This window comes from Toxotes jaculatrix, chromosome 6, assembly GCF_017976425.1.
Source record: "Toxotes jaculatrix isolate fToxJac2 chromosome 6, fToxJac2.pri, whole genome shotgun sequence".
Lineage (NCBI taxonomy): Eukaryota > Metazoa > Chordata > Actinopteri > Toxotidae > Toxotes > Toxotes jaculatrix.
The window spans coordinates 15,533,555-15,553,340 of NC_054399.1; the positions used below are offsets into that span (position 1 = coordinate 15,533,555).

General features: G+C 39.4%; 1 protein-coding gene across 3 annotated transcripts; it reads left to right on the forward strand.

Annotated features, from left to right (window-relative positions):
- The first annotated feature begins 1,573 nt into the window (after positions 1–1,573).
- crtc1b (CREB regulated transcription coactivator 1b) lies at positions 1,574–17,970 on the forward strand. 3 transcript variants are annotated; one of them, XM_041040805.1, is made up of 14 exons: positions 1,574–1,705; positions 3,691–3,807; positions 4,334–4,459; positions 5,185–5,246; positions 5,528–5,622; positions 6,135–6,220; positions 6,306–6,349; positions 6,790–7,013; positions 8,347–8,498; positions 8,659–8,904; positions 9,482–9,568; positions 11,714–11,800; positions 11,901–12,075; positions 13,223–17,970. In XM_041040805.1, exons 1-14 carry the CDS (start codon positions 1,580–1,582, stop codon positions 13,432–13,434), a joined length of 1,839 nt encoding a protein of 612 aa, XP_040896739.1. In that variant the 5' UTR covers positions 1,574–1,579; the 3' UTR covers positions 13,435–17,970. The 3 variants fall into 3 exon arrangements, with proteins under 3 accessions (XP_040896739.1, XP_040896740.1, XP_040896743.1); XM_041040806.1 differs by having other exon boundaries at positions 6,150–6,220; XM_041040809.1 differs by lacking the exon at positions 9,482–9,568.
- The last annotated feature ends 1,816 nt before the right edge of the window (positions 17,971–19,786 follow it).

Genomic DNA, 19,786 nt, shown 5'->3' on the forward strand with positions numbered 1-19,786 from the left:
TAAAGATATATCATGTTTTAAAAATACCCTTCAGGTGCTTTTTGTTTTTTTTCTATTTTGATAGGATGATTTCCACAGCACACCAACTGAAGCACTGCTTTACATCATGAAAGTTGGGATGTTTATGTCCACACATTCCCAGAGATGCTTAAAAGTACTGTGCAGTTTTACCTAATGAGGAAAAATTAATGACAATTATTTTCATTATCAGTGAATCTGCTGGTTACATCCTTCACTAATTGTTTGGTCTGTAAAATACTTGAAAATGGTGAAAAATGCCTGTCAATTCCCAAATGCTAAGTTGAAGTCTAAAAATCCAAAAGATGTTCAATTTTAAATATGAAACAGAGAAAAGAATCGAATCATCACGACTGAGAAGCTGGAAACAAAATTTACTTGAAAAAAAAAATGATTTAGTTATACTAGTTATAGAAAGTTATTAGTTATTAAAATTAAAAGGTCATTTTCTGTTGATTTACTACTCACTTTTTGTGCCAGTTGTGTTGCAACCCCAAGCTTAAACTTATGAGGACTGATAGTAACAGTGAGGATTTAGTATTCATATAATACATCAAGTTGGTACAGTAATTTAACAGCTTACAGTCTACAGCTGTTAATTACTGTTACTGTATGACAAATTACAGCAGCAATTGTAGCATAGACATCAGCTTTTCTCTGAGCTCTGTTCAATATGCATTTGCGATCTCTAGCGTACATTAGTTAATTTAAACCTGTTTTTTTTTTGTTATAATTTTGTTAATTTTATAAGTCAGTTTTATTTATTATTCTTTAGGAAATTCCTTTTGCCCATGCCCTATGTACAGTACATGGATTTTTGTCCCATTTGTCACTCATCCTCCCCACCAAACATATTCAAGGATTTTATACATCCTTCATTCCTTTTTTACAACCAGACAACATTAGCCGCACTAGTACTGCTTTAGGAATCAGATTTTGGCTTTGCAATTTTTTTAAGATTTTTTTTGGCATTTTGCCTTAATTAGATGTTGATGGCGTGAGAGATAGACAGTACATATGGGGACAGAAAGAGAGATGTATGCCATGCAACTAAGGCCCCTGTCCCAAATCAAAACAGGAGTGTTTACAGTTATATGGTATGTACATTAAATAACAGAACACCAGGGTGTTCCAGGCTCTGCAACAGTGCCATTTTAACATATGAGAAGTTGGTACCACTAATGTTTTTGACATTTTTTGCTTAAACAATTAATCAGTTCTCAAAATTGTTGTCATTTGATTTTCTGTCAACGAAATAACTGATTTATCAATGGATCGTTTCTGCTCCAGAGTACTAGCTTGTTTCTGGATGCCTCAGGAAATAATACAACTGCCATGTATAGTGGGGGCCAAGAATAAATATTTGCCCCGGGTATCGTCAGGGGGTGAATCCAGCCATGTTGATCCTATTTCACTGGAGACTCGCCCAGCTTCAGCCCCTGGGTTACTGGCAACAGCTGCAGAAGCAAAAGGCAACATAACAGACAAGCTGACCGTGCGTGATGACGACACCACGAGGCCACGGGGTGGTGCGTATTTCCATTGAGAAGAAGAGGGAAAGATGGCGTCCTCTAACAATCCTCGCAAATTTAGCGAAAAAATCGCTTTGCATAATCAGAAACAGGCGGAGGAGACTGCCGCGTTTGAAGAAGTGATGAAAGACCTGAACATCACCAGAGCTGCACGGGTAAGACCCTCACACCCACGGCTGTTTACATTTTGTTGCATCGCTGTTTTTTTGCAGCTAACGAACGCTGCGGATATAAATCTGGACGTTGGGATGCTAAAATAGCTAAAGTTAATATTGACATCCTCAATGTTAGCTGCACCGGTGCAACAACACAAAATCATGTATTCACTCTGCCTGTAAATAACACCCTGGCCTTGTTCAGGGTACAACGTGTGCAGCGTTAACTAGCTCATCTAGTCTGAATAATGTGCACCTGTGCTCTTCTGATCTGTGGCTGGTTTAAGAACCTGACATGTCATTAGCAAACATATCGGCTGACGTGTAAATCTTTGGATAATAACATGTTAGGAAAGTCAGCTGCTAGAAACTTAAATAGGATCTCTAAGAGAGATCAGACGCTATAACCATTTTTCCCTCTCCGTTCATAAGCCACTATTAGCTTAACGTTAAGCGTTACATTAGCTCGGTACCCTGTTAGCTATTTGTTAACAAAAAGCAAACAGTAGACTTGTGGAAAACAGTCAGCTGTACGGGACACACATTTCTGTTATACTGTCTCTAACAGTTTAGTTAGGTTACATTAACGTTAAGTCAGGGTAACTTTGACAACTTTCTTGCAGCAATGGTAAACAGTTGAGTGAACCACCAGGGCTGCAACTAACCATTATGTTTTAAATTGTCAGAAAATTGCTCTTCAGAATTTCCCACACGATGTATTCAATTTTCTTGTTGACCAACACTCCACTCCAAATACCCACCAATTATTTTTCTGTCAGTTGACTGATCGACTAGTTGTTCCAGCTTTATTATTGATTAACCTGCTGATAATGATCCCAAGCAGTTGTTTAGTTTAGAGCTGAAACCATTAATTGATTAATCAGTTAATCCTTTGACAGAAAAATAATGAGTTTTATCATTAATTAATCATTGAAGTACCTTTTTAGGCAAAAATGCCAAACATTTTGACGCTGGTTCCAGCTTCTAAAGTGTTTGCTGTTTTATTCTGCTTTATACAAGCAATTTTTAGACATCACTTTGGGCTCAGACACATTGTCATAAGTTGTCTATCTATTAAGATTAATTGATAATTTAAATAATTCAGTTGCAACCCTAGTTTACTCTGTAAAGTATTAGATAATTGTGAAAGATGCCCATTAGAATCTCCTCCAACAAAACCAGATCTATCATAGTCCAATGACAATTGGTTAAAAATTCAAAGCAAATCTTATTTTAGAAGCTGAAACAAGAGAACGTTTTTCTTTTCTTTCTTTTTTTTTTTACTTAGATAACTGACACAATCACTCAGTTCTCAAAACTGTTGCCAATTTTCAGTCTTTCCGTTAATCAAGTAATTGGTTCAGTTCAATTTACCACAAAAGAAGGAACATCTTAATGCCAGGAAATGTTTGGGCTAATTGTCGGCCCTATTGCTGGAAATGATGCCCATTTACCACATGCTGCGTCGGTGTCAACCTGAGCTGTACTGTCATTTACTGCATGGAGAAGAATTAAATTAAACTTCTCAGATTTGTGGTCCCTGCCAGATTTCTTTGTGTTATCACCCAAACATCAGTCCATTGCATTTGTTCAGGTCAGTCTCACTGCAGTTCATTATCGATATAGGAGACCTTCCATCACAGTGTTTTTGTAATAACATACATGGCTTTTGTGTCGGATTTTTGTATTAAGACGTGTGGCTGATGTAATAGTCTGATTGTAATTACACCAGCTGTCAGTCTGGTGTCATTCACATCAACTGATGTGATTTTTGTTTGCTATGAAAAGATGTTGTCTGCCCTTTGATTGTTCATGAAACAGCCACATCTGCCTGTCTCATCATATTTCATCTGTCATTTAATGGATTCATTAATCGTTCATTTCACCTCTGTGGACTGGCAGGCATCATTCATTTTTAGCGTCACTTTTTTTGTGAATCAGATCAGTCATTCACTCATGCTTTCATGCAATTTTACTTTGCACAGTTGCAGTTACAGAAGACCCAGTATTTGCAACTAGGGCAGAATCGTGGACAGTACTATGGAGGCTCACTGCCCAATGTCAATCAGATTGGAAATGGCAACATTGACCTGCCTTTTCAGGTGAGCCCTTAGCCTCTTGGCTGGTAAATCAAAGGTTTGTTCTCAACCAGTGTACGTTTCTTAGCTGTTGGCGATAATATTGGACATACAGAGGTTGCAGTTACCTTGCAGTATTGGTGAAAGATTGGCTCAAAACAGTGACTTCTTCATAAAGCAATTTAAGAAAGTCTGCAGGCTTCGCCCAGGTTATGACGGCAGTAAAGTGTTCAGAAATGACCTGCTGGTCAACGCTGCAAGGTCCGACAAGGTTTAATCTTGGTTCAGGAATGAAAGGAAGCATGAAGTGGACTACAATGCATACCACTTGATTTGGTTCCTAAATTTTAAAGTATATCATTGCTTGTCATGGCTTTCCATCTTTAAAAACATTTGCCAACTCGAGCATCAGTATGGGGGGCCCATGGCTTGACTCATTTTGAAATGAACACATTTGCACCATTAATCCTAAGTACATTATAGTATACTTCGTTTTGTTGCACGAGTAAGTGTTTTTTCTGGCCTCATTCACTTGGTGTGCTCACTCTAGAACTCTGTGCTGGATACAAGTCGGACAACCAGGCACCACGGGCTGGTGGAACGTGTTTACCGTGACCGGAATCGCATCACATCTCCTCACCGCCGGCCGCTGTCAGTTGACAAACATGGACGCCAAATATCCTTTGTTTTAAGAGGTGTGCTGATGAGGATGTTAGGGTTTGGGTTGGTTTGAGTCTGCAGCCAGATGCTACTTTATCACAGTGGGGTTTGAAGTTGGAATGACAGATACACTTGAGGCGGAATGTAAACTATGTGGGAGGATCTCCCAGCTCTGGCTTTTTATTTATGGTAGCCCGATGGACGAGACTTGATTAGCATAGTTTAGCTAACATAAGTAAGTAAGGAGTGTAATTGTATTGCATATTAGAAAAATTACACTGGAATCATTTTGGTTCACAGGGTGTGTTAAACAGGACAGATCGCATACAAAATGATTTGTCCGGAGTGAAGCAATGGATATTTTCCTGATCCATTTGGAGTGTTTTCTCAGCATTATATGTAGTCCTAACATGACAAAAAACAATGTGTTGTGGTGATAATGGGATATCATCTCAGTGCTGCAGTGCTGCAAATTTTTATGAAAGAGTGAGGTGATATTGAATGATACAATACGAGACGTTGTGTTTTTGCACTCCTGTTGACAGGATTATTCTTAGAATTATGTTCCACCATTAGATAACAAGACACTGGGTGAAGCCCTTTTGAAAGTAATTGGATCCCAGTAACACTTGTGTATACAGTCAGGTCTGTTAAGTTGAATCAGCCAATGGGCATGAAAGTATGGATTAGCTGAGATACATTTTTCATCCAGTCTACTTTATGAGCCTTAACTAAATTCACATTGACAGCTGTCCTTACAGCTCAGTTTACCTCTCCCCACCACCAGACACTAGCTGGAGAAGGTAAGCTACCTCCCCTTGTCCTTTTGCCAAAATGATAACTAGGGCACAAAACTGGACACAGCTCAGCTGCAAAAATCAAATTACATGACTCTGTGCATCTGTGTCGATACAAAATTTCGAACCAACACAAAGAAGACCACACGTTTTTCCGAATGATGGTAAAGAAGTGTTTGTGACTGTGTGGGATTCTTCATGGGCATGATGCTGAAGAATTGGCTCAGTGCCCTCGCTGGGGATTTGGCAGTGATTTTGCTGACATCTGATCTTTCTAACACATACAGGACAAATTCGGACTCTGCCTTACACCAGAGCACCATGAATCCAAAGCCCCAGGAGGTTTTTGCAGGGGGATCACAGGAGCTGCAGCCTAAACGAGGTAAAGGAAGATCCAGTTACAAAGACAAAGACGCTTTTATTTATTGATGTGCCAATGCAGGTAGCAAACCTTAAATCACACAGAAGGGTTGATGTCACAAAGAAGTGGATCTAGACTCTTAGTGAAATATTTATGAAGTAAATGGATACTGATCTTTGGCAAAGAACTACTTACGGTTGTAGGATAAAGTATTCATCTGTCCGTAGAGAAGTAACAGCTCTGAATGAAGCTGACTCGGGATGATCTAGAGAAGAGGATCAATAATTCACTGATTATCCATGGATTATGTCTTTTTATGTGTGAGGCTCCGCTATAATGAAGCCAAGATTGGCTGGCATCCACTCAGTCTGTCTGATGGTCACCTTGCTATTTTTAGAGACTCGGGAATCTAGCGCATAGCACTATGTTCTGCATGACTGGGTGGGATATTGATGACTCATTTATTGCACTGATTTGAATTGTTATGTATTTTGTCATAGCGAGCAACTGTCTCTTGCTGTTTTACTAATTAGTACTGCTGCTAACAGTGCCTGGGACGGAGAATTCAGAGTCAAACGCAGACAAGGATGCACAGAAACAGTTGTGGAATGATAAGGAGGTACTGATGGGAGAGGGAAGGGCTCCAAGGTTGTACACTTGTTATGATGCAAGATTTGAGGCTCATGATTACGTTTTCTTCTCAGGATGATGCATCAAAGCCCAACACGTGTGATGTCCCGGGAATCAAGTGAGTTATTGTGTTATTAAGTCATAGCAGCCTGTCAGTCACACAGCCATAAAGGAATCATGCACTGATACAAGACCGCTGGTCTCGGTACACTGGAAACATGCCGGAAAGGCACTTGATCACTGGGTCTCTAGTGGGACGTGAATGCCAACAGACAGAAATGTCACTTGCAAATTAATTAAAAGACAGTATAATACACAGGCAGGTACCAATCAACAGCTCTTTAGGCTGGCTTTAGTTGTTTAGTTGTTTTATTTTTGTTAAAATGTTATTGGCCCCAAGATATTTAATTACAGCATGAAGTATTGGTGTTTTTAATCAAAAAGTATTGGCATCTGTGTTTGTAGGTTAAAATCTAGTGCTTGTATAGTGTCACAGAAAAAAAAAAAAAAAAAAACGTTTCTCATGACTGAATTTGAGTTGGTTTTTTTTTTTTTTAGTATATTCCCATCACCAGACCAGGAATTGAACCCGTCGGTGCTCCCAGCTGCACACAACACCGGCGGTTCCCTGCCTGATCTAACCAACATCCAGTTCCCTCCTCCGCTGTCGACCCCACTGGACCCCGAGGACACCGTGGCCTTCCCCTCCCTCAGCTCATCCAACAGCACGGGCAGCCTGACCACCAACCTCACCCACCTGGGCATCAGCGCTGCCAGCCATGGTAACCACCATTTATTCATGTCCATTAAATGCTGAGGTTGAGGAGTTAAAGTTGGCAAAGCGTTTTCCTTCGCTTTGTTTTTGTATACCTTCCACAAGATTACAAAAATTTATTATGAGCACTGTTAAAGCACAAAAAACATGATGTAGTTTTTTGTTTTAGTTTTAATTTCAGTGGAACTGGATAGTAAGCACAATATTTTAGCTTGAAACAGCCACAAAGTAAAAAGCAGATGGTATCAAAGTCAAGAGTCGGCACTGTAACATGATTACATGCATTTAAGTCATTTTATTATATAGCAGTTTGTGAAACAAAGCTCAAAAATATGTCAGCAATATTCTCAAAATGCCAGAAAGTAACAAGATGCTATTCTACGCTCATATCTGCCACCTCCAGTGAAAACACATGCAGCGTTGGCAGTGTTGCAGCGCTGAGTCTGGATCAGCAGGCTTCTGGCTCCCTTTTCATCATTTCCGATGGCTCTGCTTTTCTGAGCTGATGATCAGTTTGGCTCAACAGTATCAATTAGTCACATCCTCTTGTATTTGAATACTCAACATGGAAAAACCTAAAGAACCGTGGAAGAGTTGTACAAAAACACAGGGACTTACATCTTGGTCACATGCATTTCAACTGTCAGACTGTTGTGCATCCCACACATACTTAGAAACATCTTGACTGCACACATTCATCCAGGTTTTGTTTATTTTGAGTATAGCTGAAACAATTAGTCAATCGATTAATTAAGCAACTATTTTAATAGTCCGTTAATCATTGAGTCACATTTTAAGAAAAAAATTCCAGTGTTCTCTTGGTTCAGCTTCTCAAATATCTTTAAACAAAGTAATTTCTTTGTTGTACTTAACAGTAAACTGAATATCTTGGACAGACAAAAAAAAAAGTTATTTGAAGATGTCATATGGGTTGTTTGAAATAGTGATGGGTTTTTTTTTTTTTCACCATTTTCGGACAATTTATAGACCAAGCAACTAATTGATTGATTAATTGAGAAAATAATCAGTAGATTAATCATAGAGATCAGAAGGAACATAATCATTAGTTGCAGTCCTAATAATCTAGCAGCCTTTAAATAGTTCATTTTTTCATCTTAAAAGACAGAAAAAAAAATGTATTTTTGATTTTTAATGCATTTGTTATTTATTTATTTGAGCTTCGCTGAAGTTCTTTCCATGGATGCAGTCATCTGTGTCAGTCTTCCTATTGAAATTACTGGTTGTTGCTGTGTGTGTTTTCAGTTTACATCAGATAGTGGGGTTGGAGTTGGATTCAAAGACATCATTTGTGTTTACTTGTGTATTTCTTTCCTACCCAGGGATCCCCACCTCCTCTCAGCCTACCATGACTGTAACGGCACAGCGCCGGCAACCTCCTGTGGTGCCGCTCACCCTCACCTCTGACCTCCATCTCCAACAGTCTCCGCAGCAGCTCTCGCCCACCCTGTCCTCACCTGTAAACATCACACAGGTAAAGATCTGCAGGACCAACTTAAGCTTAAAACTGACATAAAGCACTTTGACTCTAGAAATGAAGAGCTGAAATTGCACACAAATAACCCCCCCAGTTAAAATAAAACACACGTGATTGGACCAGCCTAAGCAGAGTCTCTGTGTTCGTCTCTCCTCAGGTCGCTCCAACAGAGTCATTGACCCTGGAGCAGCAGCTCGCCCAGTACCCCCTGTTCAACCAGCTGACGGCTCAGGCCCAGGCTCAGCTGCTCAGCGACCTGCAGAAGCAGCAGCAGGCCCTGCCGCAGGGCATCCAGCTCATCGCCTTGCCAACTCCGGCCTCCACTGGTACACCTACTGCCACTGCCAGCAGCCCCTCCCCAGACAGCCAGAGCCAGACCACCGCCAGCATCAGCATCAGCTCGGTAAGGAGCCAGGAAATCTAGTCAGAAGGTGGAAGCAGAGATAACAAACAGCCTGATGAAATGACTGGGACCATTTTTAAGGTTCTGCCCAGTAAATATCTTCATCTTTATTCTTGACTATCAGATATTTTTATTAGATGTGTGATTTTCTGGAAGATACTTACAGGTCATTTAAAACTGACAAATCACTGTTTGTCACTTAGCATTTTCTGTATTTTTCTCACATTTTGTGGAGGTTAAAAGGCTGTGTGTACATCTAAAGCAAGAAATTGGCCGATAGAAACTTATAAGAAACACAAATACACCTTTGACACCTCTCAGTAACACAACAGTCACTTTACCTGTAACATTTAACTACAGTTGGATTAACAGATGTTGCTATTCTGCAGTCACATTTTCACACAGAGTTGTCCCACAGTCTGTCTGGTGATGATTGGTAACATTTCCCACGTACTCCGTATCCACACTACTCATACTGAGCAGATCCTTGGCTGATGCCCTCTCACAGCCCATCCTTTGAGATTTGTGTATGACAGGCATGAAGCTTAGTGCTAGCTAACCCTCTTCCCTCCAACAGTATCGCAATCAGACTGGCTCACCAGCCACTCAGTCTCCAACCTCCCCAGTCTCCAATCAAGGCTTCTCCCCCGGCGGCTCGCCTCAAGTAAGGGCCCACCCACCGAGCTAGCTGCTGTTTGGGGAAGGGCTTTGCGCCTGGGGGAAAGCTAATTGTAGATGAGTTAGGCTGCTTTTCATTTCTCTATCAATAGTTAACCACTCATGGTGTCAGCAGCTGCATAACTCATTTCTTCATCACCGCTGTCACTGTTCACTGTGTGCATGACAACATGGCGATAGTTTGTTGATGGAGGCCCTGGCCATTTGTTACCAAGAATAAAATATAAAATAATGTATAAAATAATGTACAAAAGTACATTATTTTACATTATTTTTGTGGTAATTAAGAAGTGATTAAAGATTTCTAAATAAATAAATGTATAAGTGAAATATATCAACTAGAGTAATACATAAAACACATTTGTGTATCTCAGTGATCAAAATCATTTTCTCTAACAGTAAGAAAATTTAAGTCTTGCACTGAGTTAAACTGACAAGACACATTTAGGGCTGACTAACTCTAAAAGTTTCCCTATAAACCGACCTGAAAACACTTATTAGCCTAGCAACATTGTGGCTACAAACGACCCATAATGCAACACTCTCTGTAGAAGACAGCAGCACTGTCTCCATTCAAAAAGAATATCTGATGTTATGAACATGTAGTTGAATTTGAATCTTTGAATGTCAGACAACGTCCATGTTTTCATACTAATTTCCAGAAAAAAAGCATATTCTTACATTTGGGCCAACACAGTATATTAGCTGTATTTTGGTTAAGAATTTCAACCTGGTTGAAATACATTTTCTAACAAATTGGTTGTGTGTTCTTGCACACAGCTAGCCTTATGTCAGAGTAATTCTCCTGTGTATTTTGTGTCATTGGAGCACTACTCTGTGTCTCACTTTTACATCTGTTATTTACATAAACACAAACACAACATGTGTTGCACTGCCTCCTTTGGGGAAGAATCATCAGAGCTTTATTCCATCTTCAGTAAAACATTTAGCAGAAAGGAAAAAGACCTGCATGTGTTTTAACAATACACTTTATGTGTATAGTGTTTTTCAAGGTGCAAGGCTGCTTCATGGCTAAAGGCCACATCAAGAAAAGCAGTTGCCTTCTCAAAAACTGAAAGATGTCAGAACAAATGAAAATAACAGTTTTAGTTTATGTGAGCTGCCTTGGAAATATGAGAGGATGAACTCAAAAAGGTTGCCTTGATCTCATCAGTAACCAAAAGGCTAATGCTGGAAATGATTAAACTGGGACTCCACCACTAAAAGAAAGCCAGTCACACAGTGTTGACTTTGTGTTCAGTGGTGCTTTTGGAAATTTTAAAGGGAAAATCTGGTATTTATCTACCTCGCTGTCTTCTCATACTTTACTCACCTCTTTCGTTGTAGAGATGTGGGTCAAAGAGCCCCTACATTTCCCACAAAAACTCAATCTCAACAGAAATCATCAACACTTGTCTTTTAGTCCAAGTGAAGATAAACACAGTAAGTAAATAAAAACGTAAGTAAAAGTAAAATTCTACATAACATAGTGGAACCACAAGTTGACTGTGAAGTGTTTGAGATGATTTCTGTTGAATAGATGTTTTTGCTGTTGGATCATCATGTCCTAAAACTAAAATATGAGACAAACCCTTTGGTTGACAGATACCAGATATTTCCCTTTAACAAGTTGTTTTGTGTTTGTGTCATCATGAACATGGATGCCACGGCCAACGCATCACTGCGCTGTTGTTTGTCCTATCCACAGGAACAGGACAAACAACCACACCACATACTCCCATTCCATGTCCTACTAGTTGTGTTGTTTTGTTTTGTTTTTTCTTTTTGTCATATTAACATAATTGGGTGTGTGTTAAGTTTGAATACTAAACAAATCACTAAAGATCAAATTTTTTTTTTCTCCTAGTGTTTCATTCACCTCCTCTTTTTGTTTCTTGACCACGACAGTTCTAGTCATGAAAACCATTTGCTTTGGTCACCGCTGAGTCTGACAGTTGTGTTACTTTGTGATTTGCTTGTGTTTTCTGTTCTTCCATCGCTGAACTATCTGCTTGTGGGCCCCACCAACCTGCCCTCTGACTAATTCTGCTGTTTTTTGTGTGTGTGTCTTATGTGTAGATTCTTTCTTGCCAGTCCATTTGAATTTTATGGCTTGCTTCTCTTTCTCCAGCACATCCCTGTGGTGGGCAGTATATTTGGCGACTCCTTCTATGATCAGCAGTTGGCATCGAGGCAGACCAATGCCCTTTCTCACCAGGTGACACAGAACACACAGAACAATAAGCAGCAGTGACAGAAATGTTTTCTTTAGATAGTCCCTGACTTCACGCCACGCTCCAATTCTTTGGTTTTTCTAGCTGGAGCAATTCAACATGATCGAGAACCCCATCAGCTCCACCAGCCTATACAACCAGTGTTCCACCCTCAACTACACACAGGCGGCCATGATGGGCCTCACTGGGAGCAGCCTACAGGACTCTCAGCAGCTCGGCTACAGTAGCCACGGCAACATCCCCAACATCATCCTAACAGGTAGCCTTACCAGCCCAGTCCATTATACACACTTTGACCTTATTCCACTTGTGCTGAGTTTGACCACGATCACATGGGGCTCATTTAAACACAGCTCTTTCCTCCAGGTGATTTTATGTTCAGTGACAATACGTAGGAATTTATTTAAAGGTAAATGCCATCTTTTGTAACAATGACGTTGCACTCACCACAGTGAAAGCTGAGATCTCACATCGTCGCTAAAAACATGTCCAGTGAGCAGTCAGATGATCAGTCACATAGAAAACAAATCCCCCAGTTAGTCGGATTTATTTGGGAGAGAAAAGGCAAACAATAACAATACAACTCAAACTTTCCATTGTAAACATCCATCCCAGGGTACAAAGCAACTTCTGGTCCAGCATTGTCCTACTGTATTTGCATTGTCCTGTACACTGACGAATTTTTAGTGTCATCACAGGTGCTTCTTTTTGGTTTTACTTCTAAATGAAGTGGTTTAGATCATCCGTTTTATACAACCCGCATGATTGTCAGTTCACCTGTGTTTGTTGCTCCATTGGACCTATTTTTAGTGTTGTTGCTCTGTTCAGAGATCTCAGCAAATACTTTGAAGGTACAAAGTGCTTCCCACAGAATTAAGATTCTATTTCTGGTGGTAGCCTTTTTATTCTCTAAAAGTAGAAAATCAATATGTAGTGGTCGATGCTGATATTGTGGCTTTGCACCACAAATAAATCAGCGTGGGGTAAACACTGTGGAGTGTCATCATAAACAACAGAGCTGTGGCCTAATGTTACAAACAGAAAATCTGGTTTGGGACAAACTGCAGTTTTCATTAAATATTTAATCCTGCAGCAGCACAAATGCGCAGGCTTGTAACAGTTTCTAAATGTGTCACATGGTGTCACATGGCATCTAATAGTTCTTTAAACTGAAAATGTGTGTAGTAATTTTTTGTTTTTATTGTTTTCTTGGTGCAAATTAAACAAGTGTCAAATAGCAGCTTGATTAAAGTAATGAAAATATTTATGTACATTATTGTCAAAACTGTCAAAAATAATAAACATAGCCAGCATCCTATACTGGGAACCAGTTTCTAGTTCCTGTTGCGAGGTAAGGAATGCAGATATCTCTTTTTAAATTTCTCAACTTGCGTCTCATATCTCAGTCACAGGTGAGTCTCCTCCAAGCCTCTCCAAAGAGCTGACCAACTCTCTGGCCGGTGTTGGTGATGTCAGCTTCGACGCAGACTCTCAGTTTCCTCTGGATGAGCTGAAGATCGACCCGCTCACCCTGGATGGACTGCACATGCTCAATGACCCCGACATGGTGCTCACCGACCCTGCCACCGAGGACACTTTCAGGATGGACAGGCTGTAACGTTAGAGGCTGACTGTGGCCAAGAACAAGAAGAGAAAAAAAAAAAAAAACACACTAACTTGTGAATGGAGAGAAACAAAGGGCAGGATGAACCCTCTCCCTCGTTGCATGGCTATCCAGCTGTCCAACCTCGCCCTCGACTCCTTCAAGCCCTTTGAAACGATGAGCCACCAAAAGACAACAGGGAAAAAGACATCCGGTGGCTTGCCCGGGAATGGCCTCGCTGTCGTTTTGAATGAGATTGGTCGCTCAGCGCTTTTGCTAGCCTGCTGTGTTTACAGTGTACCATTACATGCCACATCTGACAATTTTTTTTTTCTCTTCATATCCACTTTAATATTTTTGTTTATATCTGTTCATAGCAGGAAGCTGCTAGGACATCGGGCTAAACCGTTCCCGTCATAACGGCTGTGTTCAAAAACAAACAAAAAAGAAAAAAGAACTACCGTCGGTTTGCTTGTACCCGGCAATCATCGGTATTCCCATCATGCCGTTAGCGGCTTTCCGTTTCACACTCAGAGCTTTATTTTTGACAACCAAATGTTATTTTCATCATGTACTGTATGCTTTGATGCTTTATGTATTTATATGTTCTATTTATTTATTTGGTTAAAGATTTTATATTGCATTTCATAATTTAAATTTGATGCCAAAATGCTCTCTGTAGGCATAGTGTAAAATTGCACTGATGTAATTTGTGTCAATTTATTAATGATTAGCATATTTATATATGTGTTTGTTAAGCTACCTGGTTAACGAAGGAGTGCAAAACCTCCCCATAGTTGCTCTTTGGTGTTCGATGTGCCATTCTCTGATGTGGGACATGGTAGACGTTGCCATGCTGCAGCCCAGTGGTCAAATCAAAATGTCACAGTTTCCAGAACTGAGTTGGTTTTATGCCACTTGAATTTTTTTTTTTTTTTTCCTGAGAAAATCATCAGGTATTTCTGTTTAACTAGAAAGCAAGAGAAACGTGTCCAAATTCATTTTCTGCCAGTGAAAAGCCAATATCCATCCAGACTGAAGCTGTCTGTTTTTAAACCAGAGAACACTAAAATCTTAAAATCTTTTTAAGTCGTCACTGTGAAATCACCTGATTTTGCCTTACATGAGTATTCTACTGTTCTACTTAAGTGTCTAATGTGACAACGTATTTTCGTAACTTATTGTAACATTTTCTTGTATTTGAGAGGAACTTAACTTTTGATCAGTGATACTTGTGGTTATGTTGTGTAAGGTTTCACAAATCAATGTACTGTATTTTGTAGCGGTACAGTTTATAGCCAAATTGTTGATGTTTTTTAAAGTGGGGCAAAAAAAAAAAAACTAAAAAAACTTTAAAAAAGTGTTAAAGGATGGGTTTAAAGTATTTGAGACGAAGTGCAATTATGGGGAGGCTTTTTGCTCCTTGACAGGGAAGCTCTAACAAAAGCGCTACTGACCTTTAGCCACAGGGTCATCAATAACAAAAGCATCACTATACAAAAGTGAATAGTGATTTTAATGGATATTTAGGATATTTAAAAGTATCATAGCCTTCAAATTGTTGTATCCATAAGACACAGTCTTGCAATTTCAGAGCTTATAAATATAAGGATAGTTTTATCACACAACAGTACATAAAGGCTACATAAAGGTTCTGTTTAATGAACAATGAGTGTATTCAGATATTAAAGTTTTTTATGCAGTCTTTTGCCAGTAGCAAGATCGCCCCCCCCTCCCTCCATTCAGTGTTGTGACCAACTAAAATGGTCACACAAAAACAATCAGGGATGTAGAAGACTTTAAAATTGTTTACGTCACCTTCTCAACCGAAAAGTGTTCACACAAGTTCCGCCTGAAAATGTATGTACTGAAATCATCTCTAACTACAACCATGACACAGTCACTTTTGCCAAAATGTGTCATACAAACTGTGACACATTTTAAAAAATCTCTTCAGATTTCAGTCTTCTGCCTTTTGTCAGAGTTTCCCTGAGAGAGTTGTGTTTAGGTTTGTGGGATCATGTTTGGTGTATTGTAATGTTTGTGTACAGACGTGCCAATCATTTACTCTCCTAAAGCGCTGTTGGGAAAGAGTTCCCAACCCCCTTTCCCAAAAAGGAATCACGTTTAGTTTGCTGCACACCTCTACAATTGTACCATTTGTTTCACTTGAAGTGTTTATGGTCTGCTGTACTCCTCCATCAAAGGTTTTGTTTGCCTTCACCCGATCTGTGATTCCTATGCAAATGAGACAAAAAAAAAGACCCTTAAAGGAAAAAAAAAATTCCACTTCCTGATGTTTTATTGTTTAGCACATTCCAGGTGTTAAGCTGGATTTATACTTCTGAAATGGTGTGGCAATGGAGACAGAGGTTTTGTAGCTCCTTAAGAATGTAACTACACATTGGAGCTACAGCTAGAAATGTGATCCATCAGCTTGGCCAGCTTGGCTTCTTTGTGACATGTTGCCGAAGTTGGTAGAAACTGTTGATAGAGAGGACAGCATGTAGAATTTTTGAAGAACGTTTCAGTAATCTCTTCTTCAAAATCACCAGTGGTTAATTTCTCTTACTGTGCCGTATTATGGAGGCTGAAAGATGGTATTTTGTAATCTTTTATCTAAATTATTACTTGTGCGCACAAGATACTAACTTGGGCAGATACGAAAAACATGAGGATTTCAAGGGCTCTGTAGACTGTCACAAAATAACGGAGAAAATGGAAATTACCACTTTCACTAGACGATAAATGCACAGCTCAGTTATCATCGCTTTTTCAGCCACTGGACAAATTTGTGTTTTGAGATTAAGCTGCATCTCCTTTGTAGCTCCTAATTAGAAAATGATTAGTTGTAGTATACAGTGAGGACGGAACATGGAGTGTTGCAGCGGTGCTTTGACAATCAACGACTGAAATCGTACGCTGAGCTATAAATTCATTTCTGTGCCAGAGAATCATAAATCCAGCTTTACTCTGAAATCGCCATTCTTTTTTATTTGTGTTTTTTTTTTTTTTTTTGGTTTTCTTTTTTGTTTGGGTTTTTTTTTTGTGTAAATCACTCACCCTGCCTTTTTTTCTCCTATCACTTGATAATCCCTTCATTTATCACAATTCCTTTCCACCTTAATGCATCTCTGCCTCGTCTACAATGAATTTCTTCCTGTGTGACTGTTGAACATCGGTGCAAAATTGCTGCTTCAGAAAGAAATCCTTTCTAGGAACTAATGCCAAACTTGACCTACTCTTAATGTTTTAGATCAGTGAAACACTTTACCGTAGTTGCTGAAAGTACCCGGATATTTGTCATGGGCCCAGGTGCTCATAGGAGGAAGAAAAATAAAACCACTAAAAAAGGCCCAGAAATGCACAACACTTTACCAGAAGCTGATTTCTCCTTACAGTCACTGAAACAAATGTATAGAACTCATTCTCTACATGTTTCCAAAGGTTTTATTCCTAAAAAAAAAAAATATATATATATATATAAGATATATATTGTGTTTGAGCCAAAAGTCACTGTTGCATTGTCCGTAATGCCAGTGATTTGAGCTGTTTCTTTTCTTTCATCCTGCCGAATAATAGTCATTCACACTGACCTTGTACATACGCTATAGCTGAAACAAAATGCATGACGAAACTAACAGTCAAAACCTCTAAATGACGGCCTTCTATAGCTCCGCAGGTTTGATTTGTGTAACATAAAACTATCACAAAGTCTAAAGGGATGCATGTATGGGTTTCTCCTGTGCGACAGTTAACTCCTGTTAAGTGGCTCTGTTACCTCCATCTCTGTATAATGCTACTTCACGAATGATAAAAGAATGTATTTTCTGTGGCAGTGTCCTAGTTTTAGCCTGTTGCCAGATGACCTGATGTTTGGAGTTCTTGGCCCCTGGCTGCTTCTTATCTCTGCTCTTCAGTCTCCTCTTTCCCCCTGTGATGAATCAGACTGTTGCTTGTTCCGCTCCTTTCCTCTTCCTGCTGTAGCATCTCACCGCGTATGAGTCAAGTGTAAACGGCCGATTCTCGGTCGCAAAGAGCCCGCTGTCGATGCAGCCCCTCCTCTCCCTCAGCACAACCTTTTGGCTTTCTTGAGAAAATGGTAGAAGCAGGTTCTGTCTTGCAGAAATTGCAGATTGGCACGGGCACTGATCGTTTGCATATGTGGACTTGAATTTTCTGAAGCTTCTGCGTTACACAGTCAACTGCATGACATGATAGACACATCGAGCAGATTCTTATCCCATGTTATGTACAGGACTTTGATGTAGCTATGCTGAAGTGGAGTGTGTTTTAAGACTATCAGATATGATTGTTTTATGTTGTTGTTGCCTATCATGTCAGGTTCTGGACTGGGTAAAGTGTATTTCGGGGTTTTTTGTTTGTTTTTTTTCCTGTTTTTGTGCAATGTTTAGTCCACTAGTTGCTTGGCACTTTATTTGTGACTTCCTAGCTTTTGAGCAGGGACTGTTCTGCCCAATGTGGATGCTGACTGTTTCACACCAGATGTATACTCCGAAGATATTTTCATGTTAAAGAAAAGATGAAATATCTATTTTCCTTTGTAAACTATATTTTTGGCTTGTCTTGTTCTTGTTTTTGTTTTTGTTTTGTTTTGTTTTGTTTTAATCTGTGGAGATTTTAAGAGATGCAAAACTAGAAAGGGCTTACTCCAGTGCAGCTTGCGCTCTCATGTTGGGAAGGAAGGGCACTCCGAATGTATTTCATGAAAACCACATTGAGTCTGAGTGAGTTACGATTCACACAGTGGCAATAGATTGGCCTTAGTACAGTAGTTAGCTGCAGCCTCAAAAACACTCGAGTGAGGCAGTTTGCGTCTTGACTTTGACAACACATCCTGCCTCTAACACTGTACTGCGCTGTACGGTGCTGCAAACGCACCCCTCTCTTCTTGAAATTAGCAGGACTCTAAAATTTTAGAGTTTAATGTTTTGGACATGAAGAATGTGACTCCATCAAAATGAAAGCATGTGGCGTAGTCCTTCTCCAGGGCATCATGCAGATGTTTCCAGCTGCCAGAAAACATTTGGTCAATTGAGCATGGTGTGCCAGAGAAGAACTGCTAGATGTGTTTAGGTCTCAAAGTTAGAAATTAAGAAATAAAGTGATGACATATGTGACAAGGGTGTAACTGTAGGTGACATTATCACTTGTCTCATGAAGTGAACAGCAATTGTAATGCTGGTCAAAGGTTAGAATTAAATTTAGGCAGCTAATACAACTTAGAATAAAGTTAGGAAAAGAAAACAGGCAAATCAGAAGGTAAAAGAAATGTGGAATTTGTTCATCAGAGCTGAAGCTAGACATCTTTGCCCGGTCCTGTCTTGTTACTTCTCACATGTAGAGCATGAATTTGCATTTTGAGACTTTGTGTTAATTTTACTAAATTGGGTGAGGCTGAAGCTAAACACTGGAACGTAGAAAACAAACTTTTCATAGATGGACAACCTCAAAGTATATTTCCCACGCCTGGTAAACCATTTGGTTTTAACTCATCTGCTTGTTTAAGTTTAAGACTCCACTTGCTTGCATTACTTCTCAGCACAGCCCAAGTTTATGTTGTGTTACAAAGCAATGAAGCTAAATCTGGTCCCAAACTGAAAAAGCAGGTGAGTGAAGCTGAACCAGGCTCCCTGTGTTTAAAGGTGTGTCCTCAGCCCCAGAACAAAGAGTTTGCTGGTTGTCCCCAGGGTGTTATAGGTCTGAATAAAATGTCCCTTTAATAACACGGGGTTTTCTAAACAATTCATAGAAACATGTAAAAGGCTCTGGAAAAACACAGTTTAAGTTCCTCTTAAAGCTTATAGTGAGATAGCATTATATCACTGTTGTCCTGTAAGTCGTAGTAAAAGATCTGTAGCTATTTATTTGCTGACATGTGATTCTCCTTATGTGACCATTTGTTTATAAGATGAAAGAAAAATGTCAATTAAATTGAATGTGGAAGACAGATTTTCCTCTGCACATAGTCTTGATTTGCAAAATAATGCTGATTTAAAAAAAAAAAAAAAACTGTCCGGTGTCATTTTACAACATCACAGCGTGTTGCTGTGGACATGCATGATGTTTCGATCCTGTTGTATATTGTCTTTGCTATCGTTTCTATTTTGTAATCTGTATTTCCAAATGCAAAATTTAAAAGATTATTTTGGATATGTGCATGCTTGTGAAATGTTAAGAATGTTAATTTCCACTAAAAGCTGTTGAGTTTGAAAAAAGTCATGTGTGTTGCTTAAAATCAGATGTTTGACCTGGTTCGTATATGATAGGGATTCATTTGGATTTAATAATATATAAAACCTTTCATTAATGGCAGGCAGGTAATTTACCAAAATCCACATTTATT

Coding starts and splice junctions, on each gene's coding strand:
- crtc1b (XM_041040805.1), top strand. CDS start 1,580: ATGGCGTCCTCTAACAATCCTCGCAAATTTAGCGAAAAAATCGCTTTG. Junction 1,706..3,690: donor ACATCACCAGAGCTGCACGG/GTAAGACCCTCA, acceptor TACTTTGCACAG/TTGCAGTTACAGAAGACCCA. Junction 3,808..4,333: donor ACATTGACCTGCCTTTTCAG/GTGAGCCCTTAG, acceptor TGCTCACTCTAG/AACTCTGTGCTGGATACAAG.